This window comes from Anguilla rostrata, chromosome 4, assembly GCF_018555375.3.
Source record: "Anguilla rostrata isolate EN2019 chromosome 4, ASM1855537v3, whole genome shotgun sequence".
Taxonomy (NCBI): domain Eukaryota; kingdom Metazoa; phylum Chordata; class Actinopteri; order Anguilliformes; family Anguillidae; genus Anguilla; species Anguilla rostrata.
Genome location: NC_057936.1, coordinates 8,790,618 through 8,812,946, shown reverse-complemented (window position 1 = coordinate 8,812,946; position 22,329 = coordinate 8,790,618). Strand labels below are relative to the sequence as shown.

The following is a 22,329-nucleotide window of genomic DNA, read 5'->3' as shown; positions in this document are numbered from 1 at the left end:
TGCCCCAGTAAAAACAGCTTGCCGTCCGAAATAATGACACCAATTAAACAATTAAGCTGAACAGAAAACAGACGGTGCGGTTCTGGGGGACAGGATGTACTCTGTCTGGGTGCGCGGTGTGAATTTAGCCCAGGTTAAAGCACATCTTCAAGTTTACCAGCCACCGAGCTTGGGTCACTTGGGTCACTCTGGACATGTGGCGCTGTTTACTGTGGACACAGCGACCCTTTGGTCTCCGGACTGCCGCAAGCTAATGACGGAGCGCAACGCGACGCCGCCGGACAGAAGCCCACTGTGCCCGAGGGGTCTCACATCACCACGATAGAAAGGTCGCCGGGGTCGCTGGACCGGCCCGCGAGGTCGGCGCTGTGCACGGGGTCGGCGGGGTCGTCCGAGGCCAGGGCCGAGCGCTCGGGGAGCGGGGAGGGAGTTTCGGAGGCGGGGGCGGCCGGGTTTGCGGCGGGGGCGGGGCCGGGGGTGTGGTCCGGGTGGCTCTTGCTGCGGTGGGCGGTCACGTTGTCCCTCTTCTCGAAGCGGCGGCCGCAGATCTCGCAGGGGAACTGGTAGCCGCTCTCGGCGTCGTGCTTGCGCATGTGCCAGTTCAGCGAGGCCTTCTGGCGGCAGGTGAAGCCGCACACCTCGCACCTGCCCGGCAACAGAGGTCAACCATCAAACGGACACGCCCACAACGACTATACCCTCTAAGTAAACCAAAGGAGCTAAACATGTATTATGGCATTATATTTCTAACTATATAAAGTAATAGCAATAAAGTAATAAGAACAAAGTATTATGGCATTATATTTCTAACTATATAAAGTAATAGCAATAAAGTAACAAGAACAAAGTATCTGAAATGTAGCCTAGAATCTGTCTTGTCTTGTGTCTACATTAACTAATATCAGTGGGTGCCCCTGGTCCTGGTCCTGAGGAGCCACAGAGTTGGCTGGCTTCATTGTCAGTCAGCATGTAATGAAATAAAGTGGTTGGTCACTGCATTACCTCACTATACCCAGTTTCTTGGGTCGGAACTGGTTGCGTATTTGAAAGTGAAAGCAAGAACCTGAAGACGGCTGGCTTGCTTTTGATGTGTTTCTCCAAGACCAGGGTCGGCAAACCCTATCCTAAAACCTCAGTGCTAATCCAAAACAACAACAACAACCTACTGAACCAACAACTGGTAACTACCACGATCACCCCGACAGCCACAGCCAGTGCCATGCTCCCTCTCACGCAACGTTCGCCAGCCAGTTGTGCGTTTCTTCTTCGTCGCAGAGACTTACTGCAGTGGTTTCTCCCCGGTGTGGATCCTGCGGTGGATGATCAGGTTGCTGCTGGTCCGGAAAGCTCGGGCACAGAACTCACAGATGTAGTCTCTCTGGTCTCCCGGAGACAAGCGTCACAAAAGCACATTTACTTTCCACTTTACCAGAGATTCAGTAGTACTCTCTATGGGCTTTGATTGTACTGTCCTTTATGGCTGGCTCACATCAGAAAGTCATCAGGCGATAAGACAGCCCCTTCAACCAACTCAAACCTCGATTGTTATGGAAACCGTTGTTTATATTGTTAATGGTCAGTTTTATACAGGCAGCATTACTTGGTGACATTTTCAGATTTTTTTTCATGAAGACTTGCCATCTTGCCGGCTGGCTTGCTTTTGATCTCAGCTGAGATGTGAAAGAGACTGCAAGCTTTCTCTTCCTTTCATTTGTCACTCAGATAAAGCTTTGATAAAGCCACTAAACTTTAATCTCGCGGGCAAGAGTATACACACATAAATCACAGCACTTGCAGACATTGTGAGGTAGCCACTCATCCATACAGAATAATGTAAACTGTTGAGCCGCTTTATAGCGAAAGCACTGAATGTACATTAATGGTTTACTTAAAGGCACAGGGTTTCATAAACAGTTATAATGTTCCAAGAGAATAGCATTATGTAGAGCATACACAGGTCTGACTTTTACCCGTGCTTACACTGTGCTTTAAGTTTATCATGTTGGGAGCAGCACGCATTTTTTCTCAGGCAATGTGAGGACAGCCCTGTGTGGTCCAATAGCATTGTAGGGGGAATATAATTTAAAGGAAAAGGACAGACTGACTGCCTGTTCTACATCGAATTACTGTGTTGGTCATTGTGTCCGAATATAAAAAAGGCTCATCTGCTTCTATTTGCCACTGCTGAGGACTCTAAACTTCACCTGTACCTCAGTGTGTGTTACCCTGTACCCCTCTGTGTGTTACCCATGGAGAGGAAAGACTCACTGCTGTGTAGTTTCTCATGCTCCTTCAGGTGCTTCTTGAAATTGAAAGACTTTCCGCAAGAGGGGTGAGAGCAGGCGAACGTCTTCTGGTGAAAGTGCTGGTACTTCATGTGGTGCTGGAAGGCAAGATGGGAGAGTCACTGCACCTGGTGTTCTCACCACCCGTCCTTCAGACTCAAGATGCTCAGCTCCATATTCCTAACAATGAAAAGTTCCATCTCCCTGCTGTTGAAAGAAACATTCCAGTTTGATGCTCCTTCTGAAAATAAATTAACCCTTTGAAGAGCAGGTTTTATTATTTTTTAAATGATTTTCAGTGTTCTAGAACTGAACCGCTTTCAGTTACCAGTAGTGATTGTGACATCACCATTAGAATGTTCAACTAAGAACATTCTCATCACATATTTGTGATCTTACACCTTAAAGGGTTACTGGGCGGCAAAAGAATATGGCATCGAACTCTACAGTAATACTGCACAAAAAAACTCCTGTTACCTGTTGGAACCTCCTATAGGTAAGTAGGGAATGCAGGATTAATGGGAAACAGAAAGTGAGTGTTTGGTGTATCAGAAGAATTTGTGCTTTTCTCACAATGTCTCGTCAAAGCCTCGTAGAGGAGTACTCACATTGAGGTACTGCCGGGATGAGAATATCTTTCCACAGCCGTCGAACTCGCATGGCAAAATATCTCTGGGTGTTGCTTTCCTGTGCCAGAGACAGATAATAAACGCATGAGACCAATTAAATAAATGTCTTATTTGAGACATTGTTTTAAAATGGAAAAAAAAGGAAAACTTTGTATATTTTGTTCTACCGCAGTTAAATGTACCGCAGCTGTAAAACAGGCCTACAACACCTTTCAGGGTAAATTGTGCCAGTAGAACAATACACACATGGGGAAATTACTTCGAGGTAAATTCCACACGATGAGGAAGTACTTTTATATACACACACCGTTATCACAGGTCCGGCAGTTTAGTAGTTATAATGGGTAAGGAGCTGGTCTTCAGCAAGGTACTTAACCTGCAATGTGTCAGTATATACCCAGCTGTATAAATGGATGCAGTGTAAATGCTATGTAAGAAGTTGTGTAAGTCGCTCTGGATAAGAGCGTCTGCTAAATGCCTGGAATGTAATGTAATGTAAGCAATGTGTGAAGCCGCTTGCCAATTAATGTCACAGAGGTAAAGACCTTTGGATACCTCAGCAAACTGTAGGAGAATAATAAGCCTAGATGGCCTGAATGGCCATTTACGTCATTACGCATTCTTCTGCTCTTAGCTGCATTACACGCATGAACTCCAAAACACGCTAGGAGGATAATACACGCCATCATGGGAGATCCGTGAAAGCAGCACACGCGTCGCGCACGCACCTTTTTCTTTTGCCGCTAATCTGAGAAATGTCATCGTCTCCCAACCTCTTTGGTACGGTGCTTCTGGAAACAAATAAAAGAACGCACTGTTTATATCTTATCTTCAACCCTTTCATCACGCCAGCCTTCACTGCTTTTCTCCTCGGCCAGCTCTGAGTCACGGTTTGAAAGTTCTGGACAAAAAGGACAACGTTACACTCGACAGGAAACAAACACACGTAACGTCAAAAACGAGAAAAAAAAGTAAATGCATATTCGGAAAAGTAAGACTGTAACAGAAGCATACATTTGGTGTAATGAAATTAGGCTGTTTAAGAAGACCTAATGAAATACATTAATTATTTCAGTGCAAGTAAAATCTAATGAGCATCCTGCACAACCAATTTTCAATTAAACACATTACCAGCCATACAGTACAATTATATGAAAGAAGGGTTTTCTTCTGAATGCTAGATGTTGCATTTAAAATGGTCTGTATTACTGCTACTTAAAAGGTCATGGTATTTAAAATTCATATGACTCAATATTGTACTGTCAATGGACCAACCATCTTTAACAACACAGTACTGCTACTTCATCATCACTCAGTTTAAACAAATGAGGATCTTAGGTAAAACTAGCACACCTTTTGTTTTCCTGCTTGCTTATCCGTGGACTAGATCTGGCTTGTGCAGGCTGAACTGCTTTCCTCTGTTTCCCCCTAGTGGTCTTTTGTCGTATTACAGTTGAGTCACCGTGGGGAGAATATGGCTTCTTTTTGACCTCCCTGGTGGGTTTGCCTGAAGTTATGTCACTGCTGTAAGAGGGACAGCCAGGATTGGCCCGTGAAGGGGATGGAATGTAGTTGTTGTCAGTTTGCACGTCTGGGCTGCCTGCTTCTCTTTCTTCTTCACCAGGGAGCTGACTGTCGATGCAGACCCAACCAGATTAAAATGAGCGCAGAACAAACATTTTAAGAAACTTTCGGTAAGGTTTGAAACGCCATCTTACCAATCTTCCCGTGACTGCGGAAACTCTGTTGTTACCTGATCCCTCTCCATCTCTGGCTCAACTTCCTGTACACACATACTCCCTGAAAAATACAGAACCATAAATGGCTGAACTACAAAATACTGACAAATAAATATAGCAATTATGTAATAATTAAAATAGGAAATATAAAACATTAACATTTACCTGGTGTGGTGCTCTCTCCAGTCTCAGTCCCAGTGACTATCTCCTCCTCCTGTACCCCCTCTTCCTCCTCCTCTTCCTGCTCCTCCTCCGCGTGTTGACTCCCCTCTGTAGACCCTGCTTTGCTGCACCTCCTGGTCTTCCCTGAAAAGCAGGCTTCCTCCTTGCTGCTCTCTCTCTTCTCCTCCATCGGTCTCCTCCTCCCTCGTTCTCTGGATGGGCTCGCACCAGCAGGGACAGCGAGCTCCTCCGCCCTCCCCCCGTCCGCCCCGCACCCCTCTTGGCCAGTCCTGGAGGGGCACCAGGCCAAAACGTGCCCCCCTTGGCAGGCGTACCTCAGACAGAGCTCTGACTGAGCCCCCTCTCCTGATTCTCCCCGCCCCTCCGTAGGCCGCATCTCCAGCCGAACGTCTTTCCTGCCTTTTTTCTCTTCTCTTTTGCGTCTGTTGCTCTGCCCCTCCCCCTCAGCCTGCCCCGCCCCAGCGGCCTGACCCTCCACAGCACCAGCAGGCTGTAGGTTGGGAGGAAGGGGGCACCGTTGCCCATGGCAATGGACCTGCAGCACCAGGCACTGGAGGGATTCCTCTGATGTCACCACAGGCTTCACCCCCTTTGCCTCACCCCTCCCAACTGAAAAAAATGGAACCAATAAGAATGTTTGTCACATTTATATTTGACAATGCGCTGCAAGTCAGGGGAGAGCATCTACCTCAGTCAAACCTGAAGTAGACCATTACCATAAATTGCATATCATATCTAACAATCATATAATGGTATAGTAATACAATAAGAATGAAAATGTAAGTAGTATGATGACTTATTTACCAGAGCACTTGACACAGGCCTTGGAGAAGTAGCTAAAAGGGGGGGGAGGGGAACGTCAAAAATATTTAATGCGGCAATACAGCAGTCATTGAGTGACATCACCTCATAGACCCCATTCACAATCTGCATGTAAATACCTTCACAAGAGAGAACTGTGTTCAAAATATCAACATGACCCAACAAGCACCTGTCATACGGGCAGGGGCGTCGTAGTGGGGGGGGGAAGTGGGACTGACTACTCAGGGCCCAAATGGGGGGAGGGCCTTCGAAAAGCCTGGAATGATGTGTGAGAGACATGGATCAAGAGAGGAAGGGGGCCCACAGAGACTGCTTATGTATAGGGCTCAGAATTTTGTGCTACACCCCTGCATACGGGCCTCAGTGAAATAAACATAAGTAAAATACAAAAGCCTTTTCCCATAGAAACGTCAATTAAGATTTAAACTTTTTCAGCAGCCTTAGATATAAATGATCACCAAGTTATTAAAAATCATAATGCCAGTCACTGACTGAAAGTAAAAACATTGTACTTTAAATGTTTTCCGATTTTCAACATGACGCGCATTAGGGTTGTAGATAGGGAAAGGCTGTGCTGCCACTAAGCCAGTCTTAAGGCCGCCCTGTGTTTATCCCTACCATCAAAATCTGTTTGAAGGGCTGATGGGACAGATCAGACAGACTCCCAACCCAAAAGCTCTTAACTGAAATTGGCCTGAAAAATATGTCATACACCTGAGCCAGTCAGGACTAGACTCGTTTGCGGTTGATTGAATAAAAAGTTCTGCCTGTTTATCTAGTTACAGTTAGTCATGTTCATAATCATGTTAAACGCGTGACATTTGCTTTCCTGTTCTAATAACACTTTATTACAATAGCCCAGCAGTGACCTTACATAGGTAGTAGAAACACAATTCCATAGACATAGATTAGAGATGCTAATAGTATTAATTAAAATGCAGATCATAAAAAAAACTGTTACAACTTAATGATCTGGCGGTTTTCCCGATGTTTGACGGCAAACGCACCTCTCTAGCAGATGCTGCGCGAGCTCCGAATGGAGGGCGAACCCGAGCCTCTCCTTCAGCTGACCCCAGCTCTGCAGACACGCGCCCAGGCGAACCCGCGACTTGCTCCGCCTGGCGTCCAGCTCCCTGCGCCGTTGCCGTCGTTGAGCATCTCTTGGGGAAGACATCGCCACACCGGGATTTGTGGAGGGATTAAAGAAACACTTATCTGCAACATACAAACAATAATTAAATAATCATTGGTCACAGGAGACGTCCAAGTTACAATATATGATAAACATTTCTGAATTGCACATTGTCAACAAAAAGATGAGATTACCGTGTAAATCGAATTGCCTTGGTTTTTTAAATAGCTTTTATAACGGATATTTCACGTTTCCATTTTTGGGGCTCAGTTCACGGCAAACTGTAGCCCTAACCCTTGCAATCTGATCTTTTAACATGCATGACAGAGCACACGTGCACGCTATAACAATTTGTTTTAGTGGAGAAAATGTTGTTCCACAGTTATATAGCAGTTACCTAAAATAAAGGAGGAAGAACATCTTATGAATAGCCTATATCATTTAACAGTTCTTATGCCGCTTGACTGCAGTGCGGGCTAAACGATAAAATAATGTATATTTAAAAAATGTAATAAGTAGCTATATATACACATGCACACACTTAAATGATTGATAAAAGTGAATGATTACCATATTATTCATTCCAATACAATTTTAAAGTCTATTTTGTGAAAAGGTTTTCATTTAAAAGTACAATTCATATTGAAACTCTCGCAAGAATAATATCTTCAGTTATTTGAGGGCGCTGAAATATCAACCGATTTAATAAACCCCGGTGACAGTTAACCGTATTAAAGTACGGCACAGTAGCCAGCTTCATCTCTGACCGGCAGTAAATTAGTCTTCACGCGTCTTTACACTACGGAGTTTATTGGAAGAAAGAACTCGAATAAACTATGCATTCTGACTGTTCTCCATAGACGTTAATCTAAAAAGTGTTTAAATAGATTAAACCACAAATAAACACCGGCAAAAAAGTGTCGGTGTCACAAAAAGTACATAAATCAGAAAATACAACAGGTATACAACCATTTTTCTTGTTGATGTTAGCGGGTCCCACCCGCCATTATCCAGTTGCCCTTTTAAGTAAGATCGCTTCGGTACAAACCTTGGTAGATGTTTCTAGTTGTTGTTTGACTCCACACCACGTAGTATTTATTCTCTTAAGCTGGCTATTTCGTTACAAATGAAAAAAGCACGACACCTTTCATTCATCGTTTCATTTAAAAGTTTAATCATGACAAAACCAGTTGTCTTGAGATTTGTACAGGAACTGGAGATGTTGGATGATAGGAAGTGGACGCGGTCTGTATTTTATTCCCATGAACCTCCACGGCAACTTTATGACTATGGGAAATGTAGTTCAACTGAGAAAACTAGTCTAATACGTCTGGTTTACGAGTACATTACTGCAGTGAAAATAAATACAATGGTTGTTTATGCCCACAACGAAATTATGCCTCTATTGCTTAAAATAAAGTCTGAAATTAAATTACTGCTAACTGAAAAACTATAGACACTTCAAGTAAATTAAATCAGGTTGAAGTGGACATCATTTCCGGTAGATTACACTTTAAGGGGGCCATAGTAATTAACATTATATAGAATGTTTGATGTTCATTATGATGCTGTGCTCATGGATTAGTCATCAGTCAGCAACAGCCGTTATTATTAGATCAATCAAGATCTAGAATAAAAAGCTAAATGTTAATAGGACTTCAACACCATCATAGTGTACGTAATATCAACATTATGCATTCTAGAATGAAAATCAAATTAAGATGCAAGAGTTTTTCTAAAGCCCATGTTAGAACTAAATACAGCAAGCAAATTGAAAACATTAAATAGGCTTGATGGTAGATATTATGGAAATAAAGGCACAATTCAATGCAGTTCAATGCAATTTTAGCCCGTTTGACAGAGGCACCGGTGCCTTAGAGGAAAACAGATGTGTTGCTTATCAAGATGAGGGTAAGAGGAAGGGTAAGGGTATCACATCATGGTGTATGATACAGGTTTATTTCATGTCTTTTTATTTTTGGGGAAAACAAGTTGAACTTTATCACTCCGAATGACAAGTAAGATTAGAAACATCCAAACAAAAACTAAGTGCAAAAAGAATTGCAAATAAAACAGAGACAGAGGCGCTCTTAACCCATTTAATGTGCACAGTGCAGGCCTGTCGTTTTTACCTAGTCAAACTACCAACAGGAAGCTGCAGTTTCGGTCTTGTGAGCCATCTAACAGGATGTAACCCAACTGTCAGCAAGTCAGATCTCTCTTTTGCACAAATGCATCTTTTCAGATGTGCCAAAGGCAGAGCCACACAAACCTCTCCTCCCACACCGAATCGACAGACAGCCTGCAAACATCACTGAGCGAGCATGGACGAACTAGGTGAGTGTTTTTTATCGCTTTCTTCAGTACACAGTCTTCGTTCTCCTCAAGTCAGGAAAGAACATATGTCCTTGGATGGCTAGGACATGGTGAGACGTTAGAAGAGGACAGGAGAGGGGATAGGCAGGGATTTGCAGGATAGGGCACATTTTGAAGAAGGTATTTTTGCTGTAGACAAACAAACAGCCATATAGGCAGCCAGCTTAAATGAGTGGCAAGAATATAGAAATTGATGTGGCCTATAACATATTTTGTGCATGGTTGTTTATTTCACCAGGAAATCATTTGAGATAAAACATATTTTTTGAGGGAGACTTGGCCAAGACAGAAACCACACTAGACAATAATAATAATAATAATAATAATAATAATAATAATAATAATAATAATAATAATAATAGCTTTATTTGTATAGCACTTTTCAATACAGGTAACAAAATTGCTTCACAATAGTCAATACAAAACACAGAAACAAATAAACATAATAAAATAATGTTTTTTAAAAAAAATAAATAAATAAATAAATCACCCAATAAACGCTTATATTATAAAAATATGTCTTTAGAAGTGAAATAAAATGGGGAACTGACTCTGCAAGCCTGATATTTTCTGGCAGAATGTTCCAAAGTCTAGGGGCTCTGACAGCAAAGGCCCTGTCGCCTTTGGTTTTCAGCCTTACCTGAGGATCTCAGTCTGCGTCCTGGCTCACAGGGGGATAAAAGATCAGAAATATAGGGAGGGGCCATCCCATGCCCGGTCTTAAAAGTAATTAAAAGAATTTTAAAATCAATCCTAAGATAAACTGGCAGCCAATGCAATGATGCTAAGACAGGGGTGACATGATCACATTTTTTTGGACTGAGTTAAGAGCCGAGCTACAGCATTTTGAACTAACTGTAGGCGGTGGATTGATTTCCGACTAAGGCTGGTATACAGGGAGTTAGAATAGTCGAGGCGGGAGAGAATAAAAGCGTGGATGAGTTTCTCCAGATCTGGGGCAGAGATGAAGGACCTAACCGTGGCCATATTTGGATGTTATTCCAAGTCTACATGCTTTTTGAGAAATATTTAAGAAGCAGTTTAATTTTCACTGCGAGATCAATGAGTATGTTTTAATAAGCCCATATTGTGCTTGTGATAAAAATAAAATGGAACTTATTTCTCAATCTTCCCTCCCTTTACTGGTTTGTCTCCAGTGAGATGTACATGTGTGCTCACTCAGGATATAAATAGCCTTCCAAAAGAATAGCACATGCAGTGCATGCCTGTCTGCATGCACGTGTGATGGAGAGTGATTGTGTCACAGAAATTGACAGATGTGAACTGTTAGCTAACAGCCAGGCCTGAGCAGAGAGTTGGGGCATTTGATTTGAAGTGTTTTTACTCGCTACTTTCTACGTTTCACTTCTGCTGTAGCAAGGGAAGCCACGGCACATTGTGTGATATCACTTCTCCAGGAAGTATTAATCATATTGTGGTGCGCTGATATCACGCCCTGCAGGGCGAAAGTCAGTCCGTGCTTCAGTATGTGTGTTATGTACAGTCAAGCGGAAGAAGCATTGTGTAAGATCTAAGATTAGAATCAACGGAACTGCTTTCCGAAAAACCGGCTGGAACAAAAACCCACACCGGCTCGTTTCGGATAAGACTGGACACCCACGTTTTAAGAGGCGCGCCTGTGCACGCTTGTATGTGTGTTGTACATTATTTAGCAATAAATTATTATTGTTATTATTTTTTTAGACTTTCTCCTGGAAGAGTTAGCACAGACGTCTTCCCAGAATGCTCCAGGCCCCGCAGGTATCACTCAGAAGAATTCGGAGCAAACTGGAAAGAATGAAAGATCCAGCACACATGGACAGGTAGTCACCACAAAGTTTTAAAGTTTTATAGTTCACACTGAGGATATAAATTGTTTGTAGGCGTGAGTGTGTGAGTCAATGGTGTGCGTGCCCTGCAATAGATTTGTGACCTGCGCAGGGTGCTTTCCTGCCGCTCTCACAGTGCATGCTGGGATAAGCTCCTACCCCTTCGACAACCCTTATCAGGAATAAATGGGTTACATAATAGATGGATGGAATTCATACTGAGTAGCTGGGGTGCAGGAGGGGGAGGATGGGGGGACAATATTGATCTATATATACCAGCATGCATTGCTGGACTCTCTGCTGAAGGTTGAGGAGAGCGCAGACAAGCTTGAGTCCTCCTCTGAACCACATGAGGTCAAGCGCTGCTTATCACACCACAGCTCACAAGGCAGGTTTGTACAGAGATGAGTCAGAGGAGGACATCTAGGGTTCGAATTACAGGGGAGCCCACCCAGGGGTGCTCTTGCTCCTCGTGAGAGACTAGAGCTCCCTCGAAAAGAGACAACAGAGAGTCTTGGGTAATGATGATGTTTAATCGGAGTTGAGTCTTGGGTAATGATGGTATTTAATGGGAGTTGAATCTTGGGTAATGGTGGTGTTTAATGGGAGTTGTGTGGATCCTGTATTGCATGCACAAACTTGGGTTTAGCCGAGGTCAGATGTGGACTCTCTTTCACCAGATCACACCTGTATATATTTCTACACTTCCGGCCCAGGACCCGAACAGTGACCACGTGTACAGGTGAGACACAAATAGATCGACTGATGCAGGTCACGTCTGCATTCGCTCAGCAGTAACCAGGCTGCAGTGCAGGGGCAAAGGTCACCCCGACAACAACCAACAGTGTCCAGCATCCACCTGGGTGATGCGTGGCGGCCATTTTGCATCAGAACCCTCTCCTCGTACGAGCTGCGGTTGGGGATGGAGACAGTTGTTCAGCCAATATTTCATGTCTTCCCTCTCTCCTCCTGAGACCCGGCAGAAAAATAAGTTTAATTATTAAAATGTATCTTTTACATAATACAAGAGAATTGGATCATAAAAAATGTTTCAGTGAACAAATGTTCTAAAATATCATTTATTTTGTTTTTAATTCCCTTTTACTGTATGTTTCAGCATAGTAGAATATATGGTTATTGATACTGATGTCCTCAACAGTGGTCGAGACTGAACTGCTGGGTCTTTGGTCTACATGTCTCCTCTCCTCACACTGTGTTTCTCAGCTTCATCCATCATCTTCTTCCATCTCCAAATTTCCCTCCGGCTGCTTCAAATGACCCCCAAGCTGCCATTTGCTTTTCCTCACATTCTCTCCCTGTGTTTGTTTTGAATAAGTGCTCTTAGGGTGTCTGATTTCCCGTGATTTACTCTGATATTCTGCAAGGTTTTTTTTTAGTCTCATGGCCCTTTTCTGTCTGTCCCTGTCAGCGAAGTTCCAGACCCTGTAGAGGCCACTCTGAGTCCCCGTTCGGCCACACAAGAACTGGACTCCATCATGCAGGAGCTACTGGGCCTGAATTTAGGGGTAACATCTTATATCTGGCACACATTTAATCACTCGTGGGTCTGCTATCATATTTAAGCACCTTGAAAATATCTCAGTTCTGTATTCTAGAGTTTTACATTTCGCAACTTGTTGCATGGAATTATTACACGACTTAGCGTTACTGGTCAGCAGGGGGCGGTGTACTCAAACGTGACATGCTCAAAATAAGGAATCTCTGATCCAAGAGGAAAAACCGGTTTAGAGCATCAGACTTGCACTGCCCAATAGATAACATGTTTAACAGTATAAAGACATTTTGGGCGGTTTAAAATATTTAATTTAGTATTTTCTTTCAGCTCTCGGACTTGCCAGCCACATCAGGCCCCCCTCCGCTCGTTCGGAAATCCCAAAAAAGCAAAGGAGGAAAGGAGACGAAGGACGCGGACGTCGAACTCGCGGGCGAGGGCAAATCCCGTGCAGCTGAGGATTCTGATCAGGCACCTGGGAAGACAAACGAACCCACTGGGGCCTCCATAGATGACCTCCTTGGGGGCCTACGTTCTGACATGGAGAGGATGGGCGTGCGCACCTCCGCCAAAGGCCTCTGCACTGCCTGCGGCAAGTGCATTGTGGGAAAGGTATGTCATCTACGAAGGCAATCGATGGTCAGCCAGCACAACTGTGGCATGATAGTTGTTATTTGATTGTGTAAAATGTATGGGGGTATAGGGAGTTATAGCCTCCCAATATTGCAAAACAGGCCAAATACCCCCCCCCCCCACCAATAATATAGCTTGATGATGTAAAACATAATTTCATCTAAGAAAGACGGGGATTTAATGTTGTGATTGAGATATACTTATCAGTAGTCTTCAATATTTTCCCCTTATAATTTACCATCAATTATCATTTCTTATCATTTTCATGGCACAAAAATGACTTGAAAAATGTGTGGGTAAATCCATGGAAAGTGTAGGCATCGTATAGTACATAGTACACAACAGTATTTTTACACTATCAGTGTAAAAATACATGCACAGTATGCAACGCATTTTCTGATTTGAAATAAAGTGTAAATACATAAGAAAAACATCAGTTAATATATAAAAATGCTTTTTTTTTGTCTGGCACCCTGCCGCCCCCCCCCCCCAAAATCCACCTGTAGATGATCACAGCTCTGGGAGAGGTGTGGCACCCCGAACACTTCGTGTGTTCCTCGTGCGGGACAGAACTCGGCACGTGCGGCTTCTTCGAGAGAGACGGGAAGCCCTACTGCGAGAAGGACTACCAGAACCTCTTCTCTCCCCGCTGCGCGTACTGCAAAGGCCCCATTCTACAGGTACCCCTTTCACCTGTCAGAAAAGCTGGATCTCCCTTTTGCCAAGTACAACGGCCTATCCGACTCACTTTGGTGACAGAGCGCACATAATTTTTTAAAAATTTAACCGTTTATTTATACAGGGTAGGTTGAGTGAGCACGCATGTTCTCTTGCAGAATGACCATTGAGTGCCCCGCCCAAGTAGCCTAACCTGCATGTCATTAGATTATCAGACATCTTCAAGGTGCAAGATCGCAAATGATTAGAATGTTCTCAAATGAACATTCTAATGATGATGTCACAATCACTGCTGGTAACTGAAAGCAGTGGAGCTCCAGATCACTGACTTAGAATTTTGGAGAAAAAAAACAACATTCCAAAAAAACCCTATTGCTCAGAGGGTTAATGCTAACATATTACCCAATACTGTCAACAAGCAGTTCCTCGGAACGGTACGGTGGGGTGCTGAGCGAAAGGCTAATGTTAGTAGCAGGGGCCAAACGGGCCCCACAGGCAGTTCGTTTCACAGCCTGGAGCCGATGTGAAGAGATCTCAAGACGTTCTCCGCTCAGCCATGCTTGGAATAGCAGTCACTGTATATACAGCACTGGGAGTTTGGCAGGTTTCAGGGTTTCTCTACAGAAGTAATGACAGTTTTAACCATAACAGATCTACATTATATATTGGCCTGAGTCCTGGCAGAAAAAAAGTTTTATTTTTTATTTTTTTTACCATAATACAAGTGTCTTGGATGACAAAAACACGTTGCAGTTAAAATATTTTCAAAAAATATTATTTATTACATTTTTATTGAATGTCCCTTGTAGTGCAGGCTTCAGCATAGAAGAATATGTGGTTCTAGAGATGAAGACCAGAAACTCATGTCCTCTACAAGGGACAAAAATGAATTGCCTTAGGAGTCTTAGGAGGATATTACCCATAATCCATTTTATTTTATTTTTTTTCCTTCATTGGGTCCATACAGCTGCTCAGTGGATACAGGTACACAGGTGGACAGGTGTACAGAAAGCCTTTTCACTGACATTCGTAGTCTGTCCGTCAATCTGTCTGTCTGTCTGTCTGTCTGTCCGCCCGAATTTAATGTGAAGCTCTTTGTTTGAATTTTTTTCTCGCACAGGCGTGTGTTTGTGTTTGGATGAACGCGCGCCTGTTTACACACGCGGGCCAGACTCAGTCTGGGTTTGGGCCCAACGCAAACAAAGTCCCGCGAAAATGGACGGGTGCCGTCGGCATCAGCTGCGGCGCGTCAGGACTGTTTACGCGCTTCTCCGATCGATTTAGGCCCCGGCGCAGCTGACCGCTCCCGTTTTTTTTTCTCGCATACCAGGACAAATTCGGCACTAAAAAAAAAAAAACGAAACGAAAATTCCACATTTGCGTCCACAGTTGGGCAGGACACCTGGAAAACGGTCCGCGGAGAACGATCGCTGATCGCTTTCGCAGAGTAAACGGGAAGAAATGTTTATGAACTCGCCGTTCTCTCTCCTTCACTGATCTGAATCCAGCCATCCACCTTTCTGTTCGCCCTTTCCCTCGTCGGCCACCAGATAATCACGCCTTAACCCTTCAGACATCGGAACAAATTTCACAATGCTAAAGAGACCTCCACTTTCGCCAAAATACAAATTTCTTCATTCAGGGAGGATTTCTTCGTCATGGCTCCGTTTTTGTTTAGAAACCCTTTGCATTGAAAATGCTCGGGGATCGCTGACATCGTGCACTGACACCATCGCAGCATCTAAAAGGGTTACAGTCCTTTCACATGTGTTTTTGACCTCTGACCTCGCACCCGGCTCACTGCGCGCCTGTGCTCGTACGGCAGAACATCCTGACCGCGATGGACCAGACCTGGCACCCAGAGCACTTCTTCTGTAACCACTGCGGGGAGGTTTTCGGGACGGAGGGTGAGTCGCACGTCCGCCTCTGTGAGATGAGTCCTGACAGATGAATGGGTGAATCATTGCATTTGTGTAGCACTTTTCAGAACGCTTCAAAGTGCTTCACAGCGATGGGTGGGAACTCATCTGCGTGAGCTGAACTGTGTTCTTGGCTATAAATAGCTGTACAAAATGAGTATCGTACCTTACAGAACCTTTGTTTTGTAGTTGTTCCAATGACCATGATATGCACTTTTTTAAAAAAAACTTTGGATAAAAGCGTCTGCTAAATAAATGTAATGTAATATAACTCACCTCACCCACCACCAATGTGTAGCACCCACCTGGGTGATGCACGGCAGCCATTTTGCGCCAGAGCGCTCACCTCACATTAGCTAAGGTGGAGAGGGAGATAAAAATTTTTAGCCAGTTAAATCAGGAGATGATTAGGTGGCAAGTTTAAAAGAGCCAGGTTGGGAATTTAGCCAGGACACCAGGGAACCCCCTACTCTTTGCGACAAGTGTCATGGGGTCTTTAATGACCACACTTGCTTAGCTTCAGCCATTCGGCAGGAGCAGGATGCATGGGGGCATGGTTGCATGCCGATTGGACAGGTAGCTAAGTGAACACTCCAGGTAACATGCGGAACAGACACAGAAACACGTGGCAGCTCAGTATGACGATTAGGGAACAGATGTGGCTTGTCAAAGGTTGCAAGTTCAATTCCTGGGTAAGACACTGCTGTTGTTCTCTTGAATAAGGAACTTCACTAGAACTGTGTCAGCAAGTACCCTGCTGTGTAAACAGACTGTGCGAATAAAAAGCAGGCTATGTAAGAGAAGCAGTCTGAGGAACAGCTTGTTGTTTTCCATTTTTTATGCGCTTGCCAGACACTCTCATTAAGGGCAAATAAAAAACATATTATCCATTTATACTGGCCGTCATAAACATAATACATTTAAGTACCTTCTAACCAAAGTACAGCAGTGACGCCTGCCATGTTAATGGGGAAACTTAAAGATTCTAAAGACGAGCTGAGTTATCTATTCAATGCTAAACTGTGTCACTTTAAAAAGTATCTTCACCCGAATCAACATTTGTTCAGTCAGTTGTTTGCACTAATTTCACTGAACTCATTAACAGAAAGAACTGAGTTATCAGTTGATTAGTTGAACAGAATTAGTCAATAAAATAACTGATTGAAATTAATTTCCTGTCCTTGGCTGAAATTATGGGGAATTGCACCTCAAACGCTGATGCTCAACCTTTGTCATTTTTATTTTCTGTGTGGACAAGGCTTCCTGGATCGCGACGGCAAGCCGTACTGCAAGAAAGACTTTTACCGTCTCTTTGCGCCAAAGTGCTCTGGATGTGGGAAGCCCGTGCAGGAGAACTACCTGTCCGCAGCCAACGGCACCTGGCATCCCGACTGCTTCGTCTGCACGGTGAGTCACTCAAACCGGAGCCCAGACGCACAGGATCGTACGTTCGACAAGACGTCACGTGACCGCTTCCCTTTTATTTGCGTGTCTACTTATAAGGAAATGAGAGCGGCGGATGCGTAAAAGCGTAAAATGTCCGGCGAACCGCAATAGTTCCTCTCAAGTTGTCCGGAGAGAGCGCAGCTGCAGGATTTGGAGACAGTGATCGCGCAGCATTTGTACATTTCCATTGGAAATCCGGAGCAAATTGCTCTTGGAAAATTAAAAACAGTTGTGTGCAGCTGTACACAAATCCGGCACAACACAACAGGAGTTTCCAAACTTTTTTGGAATGAACGTGGAATAACGTAAATATAGTTATTGTTGTCTTTGTGGAGATAATGGCGCCAAGTTGTGGGGGTGAAGGTTGGGGCGGTAGGATTTATGCAAACTGTACTGTTTTCATGGGTGTTGAAGTAGATTTAGTCTAGTGATTTTGGATTTTCCTCAGCCGATGATGGTCAAGAGTTCTTATACAGCTTCTCCCTACTCCTTTGTGTCTAATCGATAGTGAAACGGGCAAACAGTAAATTGATTTTTCTAATGTGAAATAAAGTTCAATAGAAAAAAGGTTGTTGATTTATGATTTATTCCGTTCTGTTTACTTCCCCTTCCGCTTCTGAACTTTCTTAATCAGTTTCTGTCAGAGGTGGAAAGTCCAGGGGTCAGAAAGCAAATGTCCAGCCATGTGTTTCCTCCACCCAGGAACTCAGCCAGCTGATTTCACTAGTCAGCTCTTCCTCCTGGCTGAAGAACTGTGCTAATTAGCAAATCCAGGTGACGGGAACAAAATACTGGGGAGGACTTTTACTTCCTGGACCCCGGACTTTCCAGCTGTGGTTCGTGCAGAATGGTGTTGACCCCCCCCCCCCCTTTTCCTCAGGATTGCATGAGTCCCTTCCGGGACGGGTGCTTCATGGAGCTGGACGGACGTCCCCTCTGCTCCCTGCACTACCACTCCCGTCAGGGCAACCTGTGCGGGGGGTGCGGGACGCCGATTTCGGGGCGCTGCATCGCGGCGCTGGACCGCAAGTTCCACCCCGAGCACTTCGTGTGCGCCTTCTGCCTGAAGCAGCTCAGCCAGGGCGTGTTCAAGGAGCAGGACGGGAAACCGTACTGCGGCACCTGCCACGACAAGCTGTTCCTGTGAGAGGCGCGGGGGGTGGGGAGAGGAGATAAGGGAGGAGGGGGGGGGAGAGAGAGAGGGATGGGAGAGAGGGGGGGAGAGAGAGGGAGAGGGTGAGAGGGAAAGAGAGGGGAGGAGGAGAGAGGGGAGGAGGGAGGAGAGTGAGAGGGAGAGAGAGGGGAGAAAGAGGAAGAGAGAATGAGATTCTATTTTTAAAACCCCTTTAATTGAAGCATTGTTCAAACAAAAAATACAGAACTTCCATAAAAAAAGCCCACACAACAGGGAGGGAGGGAGAGAGAGAGAGAGAGAGAGTTTGAGTTGAGTTTTAACAAACCTTTATTGTACAATACCTAGTGCCATTCGGCACAGCAAAATAAAGAAACCACCAAATGAAAAAGAACAACAAATACCAAGGCACACACACACAAGAAAAACAAACAGAAAAAAAAATCTGAACAAAGCAATAGAATAGAGACCATGTCACCTACAAAGAAGCAAATATGCCCCAAACAGATACCAATAATTTAATAAATAAATAATGAGAATGAGAGAGAGAGAGAGGAGAGATACAGAGAACAAGAGAATGAGAGAGACAGAGAGTGTGTGAGAGAGAGCGAGTCTGTCAGAGAAAGAGAACAAGTGAGTGAGACAATGAAAGAAAGAGAGAGAGAGAGAGCCTGAGGGGGTCTCTCTTTATTTTGTCAAGCGTTTATTTTGTCTCTTAAACAAACCATACACTGGACACCACACACAAACACACACACACACAAAACCCAAACAGATAGAAAGCAAACCAAACTATAGAAAGCCAAAGCTGAAGATGACATGAAATGCAGTATTGGCAGCTAGGCCCTCTCGCCCTGGGTTGCATACTGCTTCTGGTATGTGGCAGGTTTCCCTGCAATGGGTGAGATCATTAGTTAATTGATTGTAAGCATGCACTGTCATGACCCCCGGACCCTCGGAACGTTAAATTCAATTTTTCTGTCTGTTATTTCATTGTCTCTTGGAAATTTGGGGGAGGTTGTGCAAGCTTAGCGTCACGTGGTCACGTTCACCACCGAGGCCGGTGTTCATCTGGGCTTGTGCAACTGCGTCGTAATCTTAGCGAGCAGAAAGTCATTTCAGCGCAATCTCCAGCAACACGGTCTCCGTTTCCTTACGGTCTCTGTTTCCTACGTCTCCGTTCCTTACGGCCCTGTTCCTAGGTCTCGTTCCTACGTCTCTGTTCCTTAGGTCTCCGTTTCTTCGGTCTCTGTTCTTACGTCTCTGTTTCCTTACGGTCTCCGTTTCCTTAGGTCTCGTTTCCTTACGGTCTCTGTTTCCTATGGTCTCGTTTCCTTACGGTCTCTGTTCCTTACGGTCTCTGTTTCCTTACGGTCTCTGTTTCCTACGGTCTCTGTTTCCTTACGGTCTCTGTTTCCTACGGTCTCTGTTTCCTACGGTCTCCGTTTCCTTACGGTCTCCGTTCCTTACGGTCTCTGTTTCCTTACGGTCTCTGTTTCCTTAGGTCTCGTGTTTCCTTACGGTCTCCGTTTCCTATGGTCTCGTTCCTACGGTCTCTGTTCCTACGGTCTCTGTTCCTTACGGTCTCGTTTCCTTACGGTCTCTGTTTCCTTACGGTCTCTGTTTCCTTACGGTCTCTGTTTCCTTACGGTCTCTGTTTCCTTACGGTCTCTGTTTCCTTACGGTCTCTGTTTCCTTACGGTCTCTGTTTCCTTACGGTCTCCGTTTCCTTACGGTCTCCGTTTCCTTACGGTCTCTGTTTCCTTACGGTCTCCGTTTCCTTACGGTCTCTGTTTCCTTACGGTCTCCGTTTCCTTACGGTCTCTGTTTCCTTACGGTCTCTGTTTCCTTACGGTCTCCGTTTCCTTACGGTCTCTGTTTCCTTACGGTCTCTGTTTCCTTACGGTATCTGTTTCCTTACGGTCTCTGTTTCCTTATGGTCTCTGTTTCCTTACGGTCTCCGTTTCCTTACGGTCTCTGTTTCCTTACGTCTCCGTTTCCTTACGGTCTCTGTTTCCTTACGTCTCTGTTTCCTTACGGTCTCTGTTTCCTTACGGTCTCCGTTTCCTTATGGTCTCCGTTTCCTTACGGTCTCCGTTTCCTTACGGTCTCTGTTTCCTTACGGTATCTGTTTCCTTACGGTCTCTGTTTCCTTATGGTCTCTGTTTCCTTACGGTCTCTGTTTCCTTACGGTCTCTGTTTCCTTACGGTCTCCGTTTCCTTACGGTCTCTGTTTCCTTACGGTCTCTGTTTCCTTACGGTCTCTGTTTCCTTACGGTCTCCGTTTCCTTACGGTTTCTGTTTCCTTACGGTCTCCGTTTCACGTTTTAATTCGCTGCAGCTGTGTGCTAAACGCCTGTCTTCGAAGCACAGTAGTTCTGAAACTGCAGTGATGTTCTACACCCTCACAACGGATGCATTACAAATAACACCTAACGCCTATCGACACACCTCCACGTCTCGTTAAGGACAACACATTTTGTGGTACAGTTCAACACGGTCTCTGCCTTGAAATAGTCTCCCTTTGTAACAAATTAATTGTATATCTGTAACACAAAAGTGCTGAAAGCAACACAAAAGCAGTGACACAAAAAGTGTGTTGGATATTAACGCATCCTTTTTGAGAGTGTAAGGCTGTACAACATGGACAATCAATGCTAATGTGCCTGATGCTATAATGTAATAAAACTGAATGCATATTAAGTCCTCATTTTATGGCTCCTGGTTTTATTTTACTGCCTCTTCCTGTGTGAGAGGAATCCTCATGTTTGACCAATGAAAGAATGGACTTCTGGGAACCGTTATTCCTCATTGGTCATCATGTTATAACAATGTTACAATTAGTACTACACCAGCCCCAGGAGGTCAATTCTGTAATTACAATGTAACTACATGTGAATGTGATGGCCCATTCTGTAATTACAATGTAACTACATGTGAATAAGATGGGTGGTGGAGTTATATTATACTGTCTGCGCTTTGCTAGCATTGCCAGAAAAAAAACTTTTTTTTCCCCAAGGACATAAGAAAAGAACAAAAATTAGAAAAATCGAGCTGTCTGAACAAACTGGGGTCAGATTTGAACTGGGCTATAGGCCTAGGTGGAATTATATATTCTGTTGGGTTGAATTTCACCGCAATTTAGCCTATGTATTTATGAAGAAGTACAGTCCCTGACGTCTCTCTTTTCTCTCTTCTTCCCTCCCTCTCAAATTCCATTTTCTCTCTTTCTCATTCCTTCCCTTTCTTCTTTTTCCCCTTCCTTTCCTTCATTTCCCTCCATTGGACTGAACGGAGTCCAAGTTGGGGATTTATCGTGTTTTTGGCAGGACACATTAAATAAGGGGTGCCAGACCTCTGCAGCTCTCCCCTCTTTTTTTTCTTCTTCTTCTTTTTCTTCTTCTTCTTCTTCTTCTTCACCTCCTTTCTTCTTTTCCTTCTCTTTCTCCGTTCAGCGGTCAGAGTGCAGTGATCAGAGCGGGAGAACGGAGGTAGAATGGAACGGCAGAAGGAGAGAGGGAGGGAGGGATGGAGAGAGGGAGGGAGAGTTAGGAGGAAGAGGTGGCGCAGGCAGTGTTTGGGTTTGAGGGAACCTCGGCATAAATCACGTTGTCGTCGCCACGTTCGAACGCTCTCCTGGTCTTGTACGACTGGCTTAAAAAAAACTGAGAGGACGACAAATAAAGCACTACTGTACTCGGGTCTGGCATGGCTGTGAACTGCGGACTGAGCAGAGCAGTCTGATCGCTCTCCTTGTTATATGTAAAAATGTTTTTTTTTTTGTGTGATGTGGGTCAACGGCGTGAAAACCACTGCTTCCTCTCTTGATTGTGCGACAGGCCCATCTATGTGTCGTCTGCCCTCATTAAAACAGGAAACGCAACGTGCTCAAGCAGCGGCGGAATACAGATGGTGTGAAAAGGGAAAAAAAACTGTAAATACGTGTACAGAAAACACACACTGCACACAAGGGCTTGTGTGTGTGTATGTGTGTGTGTGTGTGTAGGTGAGCC

The 22,329-nt window shown here is 44.4% G+C and overlaps 2 protein-coding genes and 1 long non-coding RNA gene across 3 annotated transcripts; 1 reads left to right on the top strand and 2 right to left on the bottom strand.

Moving 5' to 3' along the window:
- Nucleotides 1-308: 308 nt before the first annotated feature.
- On the bottom strand, nucleotides 309-8,038 carry znf692 (zinc finger protein 692). Its single transcript, XM_064334038.1, has 11 exons — nucleotides 7,839-8,038; nucleotides 6,666-6,873; nucleotides 5,641-5,672; nucleotides 4,819-5,445; nucleotides 4,633-4,714; nucleotides 4,268-4,546; nucleotides 3,628-3,705; nucleotides 2,894-2,972; nucleotides 2,269-2,383; nucleotides 1,284-1,383; nucleotides 309-645 (listed from the first exon to the last, which is right to left on the bottom strand). The coding sequence occupies exons 2-11, from the start codon at nucleotides 6,830-6,832 to the stop codon at nucleotides 309-311; spliced, it is 1,896 nt and encodes a 631-aa protein (XP_064190108.1). The 5' UTR covers nucleotides 6,833-6,873; nucleotides 7,839-8,038.
- A 926-nt stretch (nucleotides 8,039-8,964) lies between these two features.
- lpxn (leupaxin) lies at nucleotides 8,965-19,088 on the top strand. The gene is made up of 9 exons (XM_064330440.1): nucleotides 8,965-9,127; nucleotides 10,871-10,989; nucleotides 11,676-11,737; nucleotides 12,425-12,521; nucleotides 12,839-13,120; nucleotides 13,648-13,821; nucleotides 15,645-15,726; nucleotides 16,997-17,145; nucleotides 18,065-19,088. The coding sequence occupies exons 1-9, from the start codon at nucleotides 9,115-9,117 to the stop codon at nucleotides 18,329-18,331; spliced, it is 1,245 nt and encodes a 414-aa protein (XP_064186510.1). The 5' UTR covers nucleotides 8,965-9,114; the 3' UTR covers nucleotides 18,332-19,088.
- Nucleotides 14,934-16,096, bottom strand: LOC135252418 (uncharacterized). The gene is made up of 2 exons (XR_010329410.1): nucleotides 16,015-16,096; nucleotides 14,934-15,759 (listed from the first exon to the last, which is right to left on the bottom strand). It is a non-coding gene; the product is annotated as an uncharacterized LOC135252418 (long non-coding RNA).
- Nucleotides 19,089-22,329: the final 3,241 nt, after the last annotated feature.